Source organism: Puma concolor, chromosome E1 (genome assembly GCF_028749965.1).
Source record: "Puma concolor isolate L17-30 chromosome E1, mPumCon1.1.hap2, whole genome shotgun sequence".
In the NCBI taxonomy this organism is placed as follows: domain Eukaryota; kingdom Metazoa; phylum Chordata; class Mammalia; order Carnivora; family Felidae; genus Puma; species Puma concolor.
The window spans coordinates 13,907,309-13,922,822 of record NC_141680.1 but is presented as its reverse complement, the minus strand read 5'-3'; the positions used below and the strand labels follow the sequence as shown (position 1 = coordinate 13,922,822).

Below are 15,514 nucleotides of genomic sequence, written 5' to 3'. Positions count from 1 at the left end.
TTCAGTTTTAAGTGTTACCAACCTGATTTCTTCTCCCGAGTATCAGAGTAGAGGCCTTTAACATCTTGCCTGGGAACACCCAGTCTACTATGTACATCAGAAAAAGGCTCTCTCCGAAAGACTGGGTTACTACTAAAAGCCTTTTCTGGAGAATATGGTCTTTTTCCTAACCGCTGGCGTATATCTAGAAGAAGAAAAAAAAGTATTACTGTGACCAAGCTTGTGTGCTTTGCTATTCATACTGTCAACCTGAGATCTCTACAGGACCTAGTGCCAAATCTCCCCAAAGGAGGACAAAGAGCCTGACAAAATCAAGCTTCTAAAATTCTTCTGTGTAATCAGTCTGGATTCCCCTAGGAAAGTGCAGACATAGGGGCTTTCAATGGAAAAAAAGCCTCTCAGCTGACTGCTCCAGAAAGGAATTTCTGAGGCAGAATCACCTGTTTGGATTTTTTGTTTTTTTTGTTTTTGTTTTTTTGTTTTTAGTAGAACCAAGTATACCAAAGAATTTCCAAACATCTCAGCTAACAATACTATAAGTTCCCTGAGGGCAGAAGCCACAGTCTTTGAACATATAAGGAATTTTTGATAAACTTATTACATTTAACAATAAATGTAACAAGATGGCTAAAACCCAAAGGATCAAGGGAAGATATTCCAAATCAAATTTGCTTTTCCTCCCTCCCATCCCTCCGAAGTCTGTCCTCTTGAGTTCCCTCTAACAATACACAGCAGCAGCAGCAGCAGCAACAACAGGTTTATTAGCAAGTCATTGGGGTTTTTACCCATCCTGCTAATTGTCTCACAGAGCAGCATTCCCAACTTTCTCGTTCCTCAGGGCTGAGCCCTTTGGCTCCTTTCCCTTTGCTCCCTTCTTCCCAATGCTGAGTCTTCTATCTTCACAAAGTTTGATGTTCTCATCCATTCTGTCTCCACTTTCCCTGATCTAGTTCAGGTCCTTGTTACTTATTTAAATCTCTACCCTACCCCACCTGGCCACAAAATTATCTTTCTAAAATAGACATAAGATTAGGTTACTTCCCACATCAAAAAACTAGGTTTGCCAACTGAGAGCCCACACCACCCCTACCAAGGCCTTGCACTAAAGCCACTTTCTCTGAGAAGCCTTCCACAATTCCTTGAGTAGACCTCCCTCCCTCCGTGTGCCCACTGCCCACTGCTTACAGACCTATGAGAACACTTACACTCTGCTGTGGGGTGGGATTACCTGAATGTGCACACTCACGTTACTACATCTGAGTCCTAGGATGACTCGGCAGACCCTCCAAAGATTCTAACACTCCCAGCACCTACCCCTGGCACACAGCAGGCATGCCCAAGTACCCACTCTATGTGTATTTGCACATACATACTATCTAGTTCAAATTCTTAACCATTTACACAACAACCCAACCTAATTTCTATTATCGTTATGTATGAAGTATATCAATGACATTCAGAGCAAAATAATTGGGACAAAAATATTGAAAGCCAGTATTGCAAAAGTATGATTATGTTCCATGTCTTAAGGTTCCAATGCCTAACCAAAAATTTAGAAGTGATGAAGCAGGGTAACTAAATCAGTTCACTAATGGCAATGTTTTAACCAAAGACTTATCTCTGCCTGAATTCACTTTCTGGAGCTCAGAATGAAGCTGAGAAATGCAAATGAATACTACCTGATTTAGTATTGCTGCCTGGTGGCCGTGGACGTGTGTGCTGACGTTTTTCATCTAACAGATGTCGGACATCTACAAATTTCTCAGTCGGTAACTTGTTACCGATTCGGTTTTTGATATTGCTTGTGGATACAGTATCTGCCCTCATGGAGTTCCTTTAAAAAAAAAAAAAGGCACAATTAACCAACTTCAACTGTGGGACAACGCCTATGCAACAATCTCATATACTTTGGAGAAAACTTAAGATACCCAATTTAATATACCAAATATTCACTCACAAATACCATACACCAATAATTATTTGCTTATAAAAATCATGATCAGCTTGCTACAGAGAGACTAGTCAGGGCAAATAGGTTCCTGAGTTTTCCAGGGTGGTTTCCACAAATGATACCTGTAAACTATCACAGAATGTATAATTACAAGTTCCCTCCCTTCTGAGACAAACATTAAGTAAGGCCTGCAAAGCGCTCAGGGATCTCTGTTCATGCAGGCTGTGATTTCACAGTAGTCAAGATACAAGAGGATCTATAATCTCTTTCGTTAAAGAGCAGACTTCTCTGTCAAAGACATCTGCTACCATGCACCAGCATTATTCTGACAGCATTCAACACTGGAAAGTTCTCTAAAAACTAAAAATAAGGATATGAACAAAGTCATACAAACAAACCAGATTGAACTGTTTTTCCTTTCCCCAAACATACCACCAAGTACACTTAGGGAGAGCAACTCTAGACCCCAACCAACCCTTTGAGCTGTACATCTGCCCTCAGGAATCTGCTCATCCCCACTAGTCATCAAAGAAATACACATTAAAATAACTTTTTTTTTTTTTTTTTTTTGGCCCACAAAGTTAGCAAAAAGTAGACAGTGATAAGTTTGTAAGTATATAAGTAATAGGTTATAAAGTGAGTAAAACCCTTCTGGAAAGATATTTAGCAACACCACATTTTTAAACACACATATTGTTTTGTACAATAACTGGAATTCAAGAAATTTAATTAGTGCAACAGTAAGAAAATAGAAACCTAAATGTCCATCAATAAGGGACCGGTTAAATAAATCATGCTACTTTCAAACAATGGACTACATCTGGGTGAAAAATAACAGAGGTCTATATATATGAAATGGAAAAAGCACACTGTAAAACAATATAAATCCAACTTCATTTTTGAAGAAATATATTTCTCCGTGTGTTATGTATACACATAAAATTAGCAGGAAAATTATTCATTCAATTGCTAAGTCGCTATTTTAGGAGAGATTGAAACCATGGGTGATTTTCACTTAATATACTAACATTTTTATAACAAGGAATCAATTGTGTATTTAAAGAAACAAATGGATGCTTTTATTCAAATTCTTCATAAGACTGAAATTAGAACAGATAAAAGTGATTATAAAATTAAGAGGAGCTAAGAGGAAGTTAGGAATTAGTATTTAAAATCAAATTAAAAGCAAGTGGCTCAGTCAGCTGAGTGTCTGACTTCAGCTCAGGTCATGATCTCGCGGTTTGTGAGTTCGAGCCCCACATCGGTCTCTGTGCTATCAGTGCAGAGCCTGTCTCAGATCCTCTGTCTCCCTCTCTCTCTGCCCCTCCTTCTCTCTCTCAAAAATAAATAAACATAAAAAAAATTTTTTAATTAAAAAAATCAAATTAAAAGCTCGCATTGATAAAAAGAAAAGGCTTTTACCTAATGTTTTTCAACTGAGATTCCACTTCATCAGCGTACATGGTCATTTTCATGCTTTTCTTTGGTGAAGGAGTGGAAATCATTTTCAGTTCTAGATCATAGTCCATTTCATCGGAGTCTGAACTGCTGGCACTGGACTGCCTAGATGTGCTCCGCTCCCGGGTCTGCTTGAGAGCTGGGAGCTCCTCGTGGTACTCTACCACCACTCTGTCATCTGCATCCATGTCCTGGTCTTCCTCCTCCTCCTCCTCCTCCTCTTCCTCCTCTTCAATGGGTTCCTCCGGAACATTTACTAGTCCTAAGAAATTTAACCAAGAAAACATTAGGAAAAGTATTAAAACTAACGAATCTGATTTTCTGCTCTACACTGGTGGCCTTTTTTAAAAAGGTGGGGTTCCCATGCCTGAGATCTTACTGGAGCATTATCTACATTAGTGCCAACCCAGTTGCCATTCCGATATCTACAACAGAAGAATGGCTAGGTAAAGTATGATCTAGCAAGCTGACGGATATTATAAAATTACCTACAATCCAGTCGACTGTCGTTATTCATGAGTATTTGCAAATCTGCCAAATTTATTTGTAACTCCAAAATCCACACTCACAGTGCTTTCATGATCATTTGTGGACATATGCGGAATGGCAAAAAAACCAGACAGGCATATTCCCAGCTGAGGTCAAACAAGGCAACACTCTGCCTTCATGTTTCAGCTCTCATATTATACACAAGTATCCTTTTTGCAGACTATTAAGTGTCATGTTTTTCATATTTTTGAGGCTTTTGTTGGTGATTTCACTGTTGAAAAGGGCTTCCAAGTGTAGTTCCAAAGCTGTCTAGTGTTTCTAAGCTCAAGAAAGCTGTGATATGCCTTATAGAGAAAATACGTGTTAAATAAGCTTTGTTCAAGCATGAGTTATAGTGCTGTTGGCCGTGAGCCCAATGTTAATGAATCAATAATATGTATTAAATGTCTTTAAACAGAAACACACATCAGACAAGGTTATATATTGATCAGCTGATGGAAATGGTGTGACCAGAGTCTCTGAATGGTTTAGTATTCACTATATCAATTGTCACAGTGACTTTATAGCACATAACCACTGTGAACAATGAAAATCAATTCTAACTTCAAAGTTCATGAGAAGATGCTCATAAGTGGAGGACTATAAAATATATGTTCGTAGCGATTATATTTATTATGAAGAGACAAATAGGAAAAATGTAAAATGAAATCAGTTGTTATATTAGAGTGCTAGGATTATGGGCAATTTGCTTTTTAATTTCTTTAGTAATATATACAGAAAGATTATAAAAATATCTTAGAGTAACTGAAATTAGAAGCCTATAACTGTGTAATAGAAAAGTATGTGCATTTTTAAGATGCAGATTTCAAATATACAATTTTGGATATACACATAAAATAAAAATGATAGACTTCACCTCTCCTTATCCCTGTCACAATGATAAACATGTATGCATGTTATCCCATGTTTGTATGCTAACTTAGTTCTCAAAGCATGTAGAAGATTTCACATCTTTAGATTCAAAATAAAAACAAATCTTTATAAAACATAATGAAAATGGTTCTTCTATAATAAGCACCAAAGAAAGAAAGGAAGGAACAAACGAACAAACGAAATGAAACCCAGGTCATGATATCTCATTTAGCTGAGGCATTCGTGTGCATGAGCCAATAAGCATAAAACACCAGACACAGCAGCCTATTTTCATCATCAGACAAAAAAAATAATAAAATCAAGTCATCTGATAAATTTTTTTCATTCAGCTTTTGATATTAATAGTAGAAAAATTAGATTCTTACAAAAAATTTTCACTTTTTCCTATGTCACATTTGGCCTTTTTTTTGTTAGAACAGCTTTCATAAAATCATTTGACCTCTTTTGTATGGGCAATTTAAAATTAATTGTGACTTGACTTACTTTCCTATATGTTGGCAGAGGGTGAGGGCAAGGAAGAGAGGATGATAAAGTTTGGAACCTTAAAAGACTGTATTAAGAATAAGAATATGATTTCGGGAGCCAAACATGTGTCTACCCAAGAGCTGAGCAGGCAACTACCGGAATGTCGGTGTTTATAGGACGTCAAGCCAACATCATCCCCAATCAGGGCTCTCTTCTTGATCACATCCCGCTGAATGCGACGGGAATGATACCTTCGCTTCCTGCAACGTTCCAAAATAAGCACATGATCAAAAACCAACAAGAAGGACTCTGAAATCCACTAATTGAATTCAACTATACACTGATGAAATGTTAGGTACTGAAACAGAGACATTTTACATGAAACTGTAACTCAGCCTTTCATACCATTTACCACAGTTAAGAATCCTGACTCCTTCTTGTCTTCCTTCAAGTCCACACATGGCACTGACACTGCACTGCAGAAGACCAACTGAAGGATTAAGAAAACCTTAAGTACTATTTAAACTACTGTATTTTAAAGTTTTGGACTCACCAAGAATTACTAAGAATTCCTTTCATGCCTCCGTAATTTGGATTCCCGTATTTCATGTAATACTGACTTCTTCTGGCTGCTCCAAGTTCCTTTTTGTCATCTAAAAATTAATTACAACAGTTACCCAGGATTTCCCATTGGTGTGAAGACAATGTTGAATGGTTTAAAAAAATGTTTGCCGGGGAGCCTGGGTAGCTCAGTCGGTTGAGCGTCTGACTTCGGCTCAGGTCATGATCTCACGGTTTGTGAGTTTGGGCTCCACGTCGGGCTCTATGCTAACAGCTCAGAGCCTGGAGCCTGCTTTGGATTCTGTGTCTCCCTCTTCCACCCCTTCCCCTGCTCGCTCGCACTTGCTCTCTCTCTCTCTCAAAAATAAATAAACGTAAAAAAAATGTTTTCTGTAGCTGGGATCACACCAGCACAATTTGCCAATAAAAGGGAAAGATGCATTACAAAATTCACTCTCAGTGCCTATAAAAGCACTGCAGTGTTGAGGGGGTGGGGCAAAAAACAGAGATGAATGAGGTTAAGCTGTTGTTAAGGAGCTGACTGACCTCACAGAGAAAATACTATTAAAAACAACAACACAGCATACAAGGTTCCAAGAAGCATAGGAGAACTTCAGTCATTAGAGCTGTTCAAAAACTAAAAGGCTTTCTAGATGAGGTAGCTTTTTTACTGGTCCCCTGAAAGGCATTTGTTTCTGAATGACAACACCAATAACACAGAATCTAAGTATTAAAGAAACAGATTATACATAATTCCATATATTTGGTAAACCAGTTTTTCCAATTTATTGTTAAGTTCCTCAAAATGGCTTAAAGAAAATAGCCGAGCACCATTTATCTAGAATGCACTCCAATAAGCCACTCAAATGAACACAGAAAAGATCACTTCTGTCAAGTTAAAATGCCAGTTAACACAAAGAAAAAGTGGGCAGTGATCTTTCATAACATAAACATCTCTGACGGCTTTCATAACATAAACATCTCTGATGTTTTCATCATAAACATAACATAACATAACATAACATAACATAACATAACATAACATAACATAACATAACTTTCATAACATAAACATCTCTGATGGCTCCTAGGGCACTCACTGACTGCAAAGGATGAAAACCAATGCGATGTATCCATCCAGTACTACAAGTAAACAGTGGCACAAGCTAGTATGTACACCCTTCAGAAAGACATGCCCACCAGCTCCTTGGAGAAATGGCTGATTCCAGATCTGGGACAGGAAAAGTACAAGTTGAGTCTGGGAAAACAAGATGTTTCACTGGGCCACAAAGTAAGAAAGTGCTCAAAGAATCATGGAGGCATGGCAAAATAACATAACTTGAAGGGACTCCTCTGGCCCAATCTAAGAACATTTGTAAATCAAACAAATGATACGAATGAATGATAAACCACTGAATAAGACTCGTGAGTCTAAACTGATATAAGTAAATAAACAAATGGGTACAAAAAGAAAGTTCTTCCTTGTAGCAGAATGCCAACTCATAAAGAAATATAGAATTAAAAAGTCCTCAATGGATGATAATTGGAAGTATGATGAGCAGAAAGCAGTTCACATAATCTCAAAGTACCTCCCTACAAATTTTAGATTTACAAATGGAAAAACAGGAGAAACCTGACAATCATTACTTTAACCAAGTGAGAAAAGTTACCACCTCCAGAAACGGGACAAATAAATATCATGTGCCTCCTGACACGATGCACTGAAAATGATAACAGCAGCACTTCTGTGGTACTCTTGCGAACACGCACAACCCGATTTAATCATGAGGAGGTAACAGACAAACCAAAACTGAGGCAGAGTCGATAAAATAATGAGCCAATACTTTTTTTTTTAATTTTTTTGTTTTTACATTTATTTTTTTTTTCAGAGACAGACAGAGACAGCGTGAGCAGGGGAGGGGCAGAGAGAGAGGGAGACACAGAATCAGAAGCAAGCTCCAGACTCTGAGCTGTCGGCACAGAGCCCGATGCGGGGCTTGAACCCAGAAACCGTGAGATCATGACCTGAGCCGAGGTCGGATGCTTAACCAACTGAGCCACCCAGGTGCCCCATTTTTTTTTTTAAACTAGGCTCCATGTCCAGTGCAGAGCCCAACATGGAGCTTGAACTCACGACCCTGAGATCAAGACCTGAGGTGAGATCAAGAGTCGGATTCTTAACTGACTGAGCCACCCAGGCACTCCAAGCCTATACTCTTAAAATATGTCTCAGTCAAGAAAAACAAACCAGAGTACTCCATATTCAAAATTCTTACATATTTTAATGTACACCAAAATCATTGTGCATAAAGAGCCTTGCAAACTTAAGAGGCTTGGTGCGACTGAGTGGCTTAGTTGGTTAAGCACCTAACATCAGCTGAGGTCATGATCTTGCAGTTGGTGAGTTCGAGTCCCACATCAGGTTCTTGGCTGTCCACGCAAAGCCCGCTTTGGATCCTCCATCTTCCTCTCTCTACCCCTCGCCCCCACATGCTCACATGCACACTCTCTTTCTCTCTCTCAAAAATAAATAAAAACATTAAAAAATTTAAGAGGCTTTTAATTGGACTCCTTAGAGAATTAGAGCTGAATGGCACTATTAGCAATGTCCAGGAGGACACTGCTGTGATAAATTTAAAAGTATAATTTAAAAATGTTTTCAGGGGGGCGCCTGGGTGGCTCAGTTGGTTAAACCTCCAACTCCATCTCAGGTCATGATCTCGCAGTTCATGAGTTCCAGCCCCACATCGGGCTATGTGCTGACATCTCGGAGCCTGGAGCCGGCTTCAGATTCTGTGTCTCCCTCTCTCTCTGCCCCTCACTCACTCACGCTCTGTCTCTGTCTCTGAGAAATGAATAGATAGATAGATAGATAGATAGATAGATAGATAGATAGATAATGTTTTCAGGGACGCCTGGGGGGCTCAGTCGGTTAAGCATCCGACTCTTCATTTTGGCTCAGGTCATGCATGATCTCATGGTTCATGAGTTCAAGCCCTACATTGGGCTCTGCACTGACAGCATGGAGCCTGCTTGGGATTCTCTTTCCCTCTCTTTCTGCCTCTCCCCTGCTCACTCTTTCTCTCTCAAAAATAAATAAAAACTTAAAAAAAAATGTTTTCATAGTTCAGATGATAATTTGGCTGAAAAACACAGAGGGCAAAGTAGCTTTAACAGAAAATAACTTCCTTTAGGCAAAAATCACAAAAGTATACAAATAGCTAACATTCACTTTCAAAGTCTGAAATTTAACTTAGGCAGCAAGCCATCGTTTTACAAGCATAGAATATTATACAGTTTGAATGGACTTTGAGATTACTTGACCGAACTTCCTATTCAAAAGAGAAGGATGTCACTGAAAAATAAATGACTTTGATTAAAACTAAAAATCAATGCCAAGAATCACATTTACCTTTTGTAGCAAATCTCATGAATAACCTATTTCCTTTAGCAAGTTTGTTAGCTGGACGAAGATCGTTTCTTAGCAGAGACTCTTCTTCTACTTGAGACAATGTGTCCAACTTAAGAAAAAAGAGCATTTTCAATATAAACATTAAAGCTTCTTTAATATTTATTCAACAGCAAAGTCACCATTGATTGAGAAAGCATTCTTTAACAATTCTCAAAGCATGACAGCACTGTTCCTCTGAAGCACTGCTAAGTCAGATGTTCTCCCTGAACATTCTAAGAGTCTCTATCATTCTCTATCTGCTTACCCTTCTTTACTTTCCTCCATAGCACTCCTCACTTCCTGACATTATATTACATATCAGTGTATCTGTGCATTCTCTGTCTTCTCCACTAGAATGTATGTTCCAACAGGGGAAGGACTTTGGCTTGATCTATATCCATAGCACCTAGAATTTGGTATATAGCAGGTACTCAGTAAATGTTCTTTAAATGAATACACTTTGATATTTCCAAGAAAATACATGCTCCGTCAGGAAGTATTCCATCAGTTGCTTCTTCTTAATTTTACGGATTAGACAGGTAACACTTCAAAGTATTTCTCAATAAAACCATTTTCTTTTATACAGAAGTATGAGTACAATTCTATGATCTCAAGAAGAATCACTCATTACAGCCACATGAACTGAAAGGCCAGGCACCTGGTGCACCCTCCGAAGGTCTAAAAGTGAAAGCCAGAGGAAGAATGCAACGCACTAAGTCTTTAAGACTTATATAAAAAGACAGCTTTTGCTGTCATATAAAAAGACAGCCTTTTGCACTCAAACCTTTAATATATCTTTGCCCTATTACTAACCTCTATATCACTGGAGTTCTCATCTTCAACTTCTCCTTCTTCGGCCTCATCATCATCCGAACTGTCTTCCTGCTTGTCTAAAACATAATGCAAGCAACAAGATGAACCTTAACATAACTCCATCTCATGTAATTTAAAAGTTCAAGATTTTCTCCCTCTTTGGATTATCATAGCTTATTTTAGAAACAACTGACAATGAAATGCTATATAATGCTCTGCACAGAAACCCAAACTAACTGTGTAAATAACAGGACTTTTAGCCCAAAAGTCCCTCCTTTGTGTTGTTACCTTTTTTACTTTTCTCAGATGACCTGTCCTCATTGGCATCCCTGCTTCTTATCTTATCCAGGGCTGGCAAAGAGCTCATATTGATAAGGGCTCGTGTGGCTGTCATTTCATCCAGCCAGACAACATTACCTGAAACAAAATGTAAAATAAAACCTGACATCGCATCTAAATGGTAAGTTTTTTAAAAACAAAGACTGCAACATGTTCCTTGCTATGGCCTCATCTAGCTACAGATCAGCATCAGTAAATGTACAAACCAACTAATGAAAGAAGTACAGAAAGTGGTAGTAAAACCTCCTTGATAAAATCAGCCTAGAGCTGCATTCCCAAATGGGGTTCCACAAAATAACTGTCAAGTATTCGATGAAAATGGGTTCTGTGTATTAAACCTGCCTGGCTCAGCAAGTGTTACGTAGTGTTAGCAGTTCTGATGATGATGATGGTGATGATGATGACGACGACAAGATGATAACATCAAAACAAATTTGGATTATCCTTCATACTACTGTCCCCTACAGGGAAGCCATCTGCTGTTCCTTATCACTCAAATGTGCTGAATGACTGTTTCCCACTGTAAAGTATGAGTGATGATGGCATCCACAGAATATACAATGGAGGCATGACAGCCACTTGGCTTTGTAGCAACTACTTTTAATCTGCTTCTTTAAGCAAGAGAATTTAGCAAGAAAAAGGTGTTGAAAAGTCTTGTAGAAAACAAATCTGTTTAATTTTGTTTAAAACAGCATTTCTCAAACTAAAGTTAACCTTACATCTCACTTACATCTCAGTTTGGGAAATGAAAGGCTACAGATTCTTTCTCACTTTTGTTATAAATATGCCATGTGGCCTTGGGTAAACAATTTCCCTTCTCTGTTTTTCAGTTCTGATGTACAACATGAGTTAGCAAAACTGTGTAAATCTAATAAGGGTCCCTCCAACTCTAATATCCCTTAGCTATAGTTTGAGTGACTTAGATCAGGAGTTAGCAAACTACAACCTATAGGCCAAATCCAGTCCACCACCCGTTCATTTATTTATTTGTATTAGTACCAGCTTTATATAGGTATAATTAATGTAAAATAAAGTATACATCCCCCATGTTTTTGTAAAAAAAATTTCTATGGAAAACAGCCAGGCTCGTTCAATAACATATTGTCTATGGCTGCTTTCATGCTACAATAGCAGAGCTGAACCAACACAACAAAACAAAGACTGTATGGCCTACAAAACCTAAAATATTTACTGTCTAGCCCTTTATAAAAAAAGGTGTGTCAACCTTTTATTTAGATGGTGTAAGTTAAGCAAATGGAAAAATGGAGAAAACTCTTCAATCATGTTTCTTCTTTCAATGAAAACACTGAATCAACATCTTTAAAAGCTTTTTTTTCTTTTTAATGTTTTATTTATTTTGGAGAGAGAGAGAGAGGCACAGAGGATCTGAAGCAGGCTCTGTGCTGATAGCAGCGAGCCCAATGTGGAGTTTGATCCCAAAACTGGGAGATCATGACCTAAGCCAAAGTCAGACACTCAACCAACTGAGCCACCGAGGTGCCCCTGAATCAACATCTTCTAAAGAAAGCAGCTGGGAAACCCAGGCAGCTATTCAGGGTACAACCTAGCAGATCAGCAAGCTGATAGTTAAGTAAAGCCAGACTAGAAGTGAGTTAAGACAAGAAGCTGGCAGAGTGGTTACCACAGGTCCTGCCAGGCTTGGAGTGGGGAGGCAAGTAAAAATTACAGCTAGTTCACAAGTTAGAGCAAGCAGGTGAAGTTCCAAAGCAAGTAGAGATGAAAGGTCTGATACAGTGTCAGAAGGTTCTGGTTCAGTTCTAGCTCAGATACTAAGGCAGAACCAGACCTGTGAGTAGCTACATGGGAAGGTGCACTGACAAAAGCTAAAGCCCTGAACATACAGCCCCAAGTCTATACAGTTGGATCCACCCTTTTATTGGGAAATTGTGGGAGTTAAGGAGGCCTCGGTCATGTACATAAGACTTAGATGCCAGCAACCAACCTCCTAGATCCCTGGTCATCACCACTGAGCTGATGTGGAATGTTCATGGAGTATGATCTGGCAGATTGGCTAAGACACTCTGGTTCTCATCAATGGGCAATCTTTCTCTCCTAGGCTAAAGGCAGACGTCAGGGCTAGACAAGTAGTCTGAACCATAATCATTCACCATCTGACATGGCAAGAACTCCTAAAATTATAAACAAAAGCATATTCAAAAAAAACTTGCATGTACTTACAGGAGGTATCATCCAACCATTCAATGTGAGCTGGAGGATATTCTTTAAAATAGGAAAAGATATCCTGGGTACTCATCTCATCTACTCCGCAAATGTAGATTGTCTCCAATCTCACTTTGGGGATTGCTAGAAAAACAAGACACAAAAGAGATGATAGAATTTTCCCACCCACTATTGTACATCCCACAAGTAGTCATTTATGACAGTTCAGATAACATATATTTAGAAAAGAAATATGTTAAAAGAGATGACCATTATTTCAAAAGAAAGGAAATATGACAGAAAGGTAAACTATTTTAATTTTTATCACAAAGCAACAGCATTAAACAAATGATCTAATTCAGAACAGGCATATTAGGCTGGAAAAGATGAAACAAATGGTGTTGGTAAAATACATGATACCTCTCCCCAGATTAACCTGTAATAATTAAAGCAATACCAAATTCAGCAGGATTACTCCTTGAACTTGACAAGCTGATTCTGTAATTTTTAAATGCTTGTCAAAGAGAGATGTGCAATAATAAAGACAATTCCAAAGAGTTGTTGCCTCTGAATATAAAGCAAAGTATCAAACTAGAGTAAAGAAATCTTACAAATCAATAATAAAATGACAGCCCAAGATAAACATGGACATGAACAGACATTTCACACAAAAGGAAATATAAGTGGTCAATAAACATATAAAAAGGTTGATCTCACTAATAATCAGGAAAATGCACATTAAAACAATACACCAGCTTTCATTGCCCATCTATTGTTTGGTGTAGTCACCTTCATTAATTATCTTAGCTAGATCTTCTGGATTATCTGCTGCAGCTTCTACGTGCTTGCTGCTTCACTTTGTGCTTTTACATTACAGAATTGGATGGCTTCCTTCCTTAAACCTCATGACCCAACCGCTGCTGCCTTCGAACTTTTCTTCTGCAGTTTCCTCACCTCTCTCAGCTTCACAGAATAGAAGAGAGTCAGGGCCTTCCTTGCTCTGGATTAGGCCTTGGCTTAAGGGAATAGGCTGGTTTGATCTTCTATGCAGACCACAAAACTCTCTCCATATCAGCAATAAGGCTGTTTCACTTATCATTTGTGTGTTCCCTGGAGTAGTACTTTTAATTTCTTTGAGAACTTTTCCTTTGCATTCACAACTTGGCTGTTTGGCACAAGAGCTCTAGTTTTGGCCTGTCTTGGCTTTGGACATGCCTTCCTCACTAAGCTTAATCACATCTAGCTTTTGATTGAAAGTGAGGGAAGTGGATCCTCCTTTCACTTAAACACTTAGAGGCCATTGTAAGGGTCATTAATTGGCCTAATTTCAATACTGTTGTGTCTCAGGGAATGGGGACTCAAGGACAGGGAGAGAAACAAGAGACCAGCCAGTTGGTGGAGCAGTCAGAATACACACAACATTTATCAAAGTTCTCCATCTTATAAGGGAGTGGTTCGTGGCATCCCCAAACAATTACAACAGTAACATCGAGATCACTGATCAGGGATCACCAAAACAAATACAATAATAATGAAAAAGTTTGAAATATTGCAAGAATTATCAAAATGTGACACAGAGATACAAAGTGAGAAAACGCTATTGGAAAAATGGCACCAACAGACCTGCTCGAACCAGGGTTGCTACAAACCTTTAATTTGTTAAAAGTGCAGATGCACTTTGCATCTGCAAGGTGCAATAAAGTGAAGTGCGATGAAATGAGGTGTGCCTTAAATGTGACGACATGAAAAAATTAAAATATAAACACCATCATACACTTTCTAAGGGTATGTATTTGTGAACACAAAGACCTAGAAAAAGGCTGGTATAATTCACACTGATAACAGCTGTTACTGCTGGGGAAGAAGAAAGGCTGACGGCTATAGTCAAGAAGGAACCTAAAGACCTGTATTCTGAAAACTGTAAAACACTAAGGAAAGAAATTCAAGATGGCACAAAGAAATGGAAAGACATTCCATGCTTATGAGATGGAAGAACAAATACTGTTAAAATGTCTATTAGCCAAAGCAATCTACAAATTTAAAGCAATTCCTATCAAAATAACAACATAATTTTTCACAGAACTAGAACAAACAATCCTAAAATTTGTATGGAACCACAAAAGACCTCAAATACCCAGAGCAATCCTGAAAAGTTAAAAAACAAGAAGTATTACAATTCCAGATTCATTTACATTACAAAGCAGTAGTAATTAAAACAGTATAGTACCAGGCACCTGGGTGGCTCAGGCTCTTGATTTCCACTCAGGTCATGATTTCATGGTCGTGAGATCGAGCCCCACGTTGGGCTCCATGCTCGTTGGGGATTCTCTCTCTCCTTCTCTCTGCCCTTCTCCCGCTAGTGTGTGCACGCTGTCTCTCTCTCTCAAATAAATAAACATTAAAAAAAAAAAAAAAGAGGGGTGCCTGGGTGGCTCAGTTGGTTAAACATTCAACTCTTGATTTTAGCTCAGGTCATGATCTCACAGTTCATGAGTCTGAGCTCTGCATCCAGCTCTGCACAGGCAGGGCAGAGCCTGCTTGGGATTCTTTCTCTCTTTCCCTCTCTCTCTGCCCCTCCCCTGCTCACACGCTCTCTCTTCTCTCTCTCAAAATAAATAAACATTATAAAAAAAAAAAAAAAAAGAGTACACGTATCATGATGAGATAAAATAAAATAAATAAAAGCCAGAACCCCCTCCCCCCCACAAAAAGGAATCTCAGCTTTACCAGGATCATGTTAATTTTTTACTAAATACTTTAAACACTTAAACTTCATAGTTGTGAAATATACAAACATATCAATAAAAAAATTTTTAAATACCTGTACATCCACCACCTAACCTTATGCTTAACTTCCTAAAAAGATGAGGCAC

At 38.5% G+C, this 15,514-nt stretch overlaps 1 protein-coding gene across 1 annotated transcript in view; it reads right to left on the bottom strand.

Annotated features, from left to right (window-relative positions):
* The window catches only part of NCBP3 (nuclear cap binding subunit 3), a 32,929-nt gene that overhangs the window by 2,765 nt on the left and 14,650 nt on the right, over nt 1-15,514 (bottom strand). The window contains exons 4-12 of the mRNA XM_025918064.2: nt 12,660-12,785; nt 10,410-10,538; nt 10,122-10,198; nt 9,270-9,378; nt 5,850-5,949; nt 5,453-5,556; nt 3,374-3,671; nt 1,680-1,834; nt 23-184 (exon numbers count right to left, since the gene is read on the bottom strand). Coding sequence (XP_025773849.2) covers nt 23-184; nt 1,680-1,834; nt 3,374-3,671; nt 5,453-5,556; nt 5,850-5,949; nt 9,270-9,378; nt 10,122-10,198; nt 10,410-10,538; nt 12,660-12,785 — 1,260 coding nt within the window. The remainder of the gene's footprint in view (nt 1-22; nt 185-1,679; nt 1,835-3,373; nt 3,672-5,452; nt 5,557-5,849; nt 5,950-9,269; nt 9,379-10,121; nt 10,199-10,409; nt 10,539-12,659; nt 12,786-15,514) is intronic.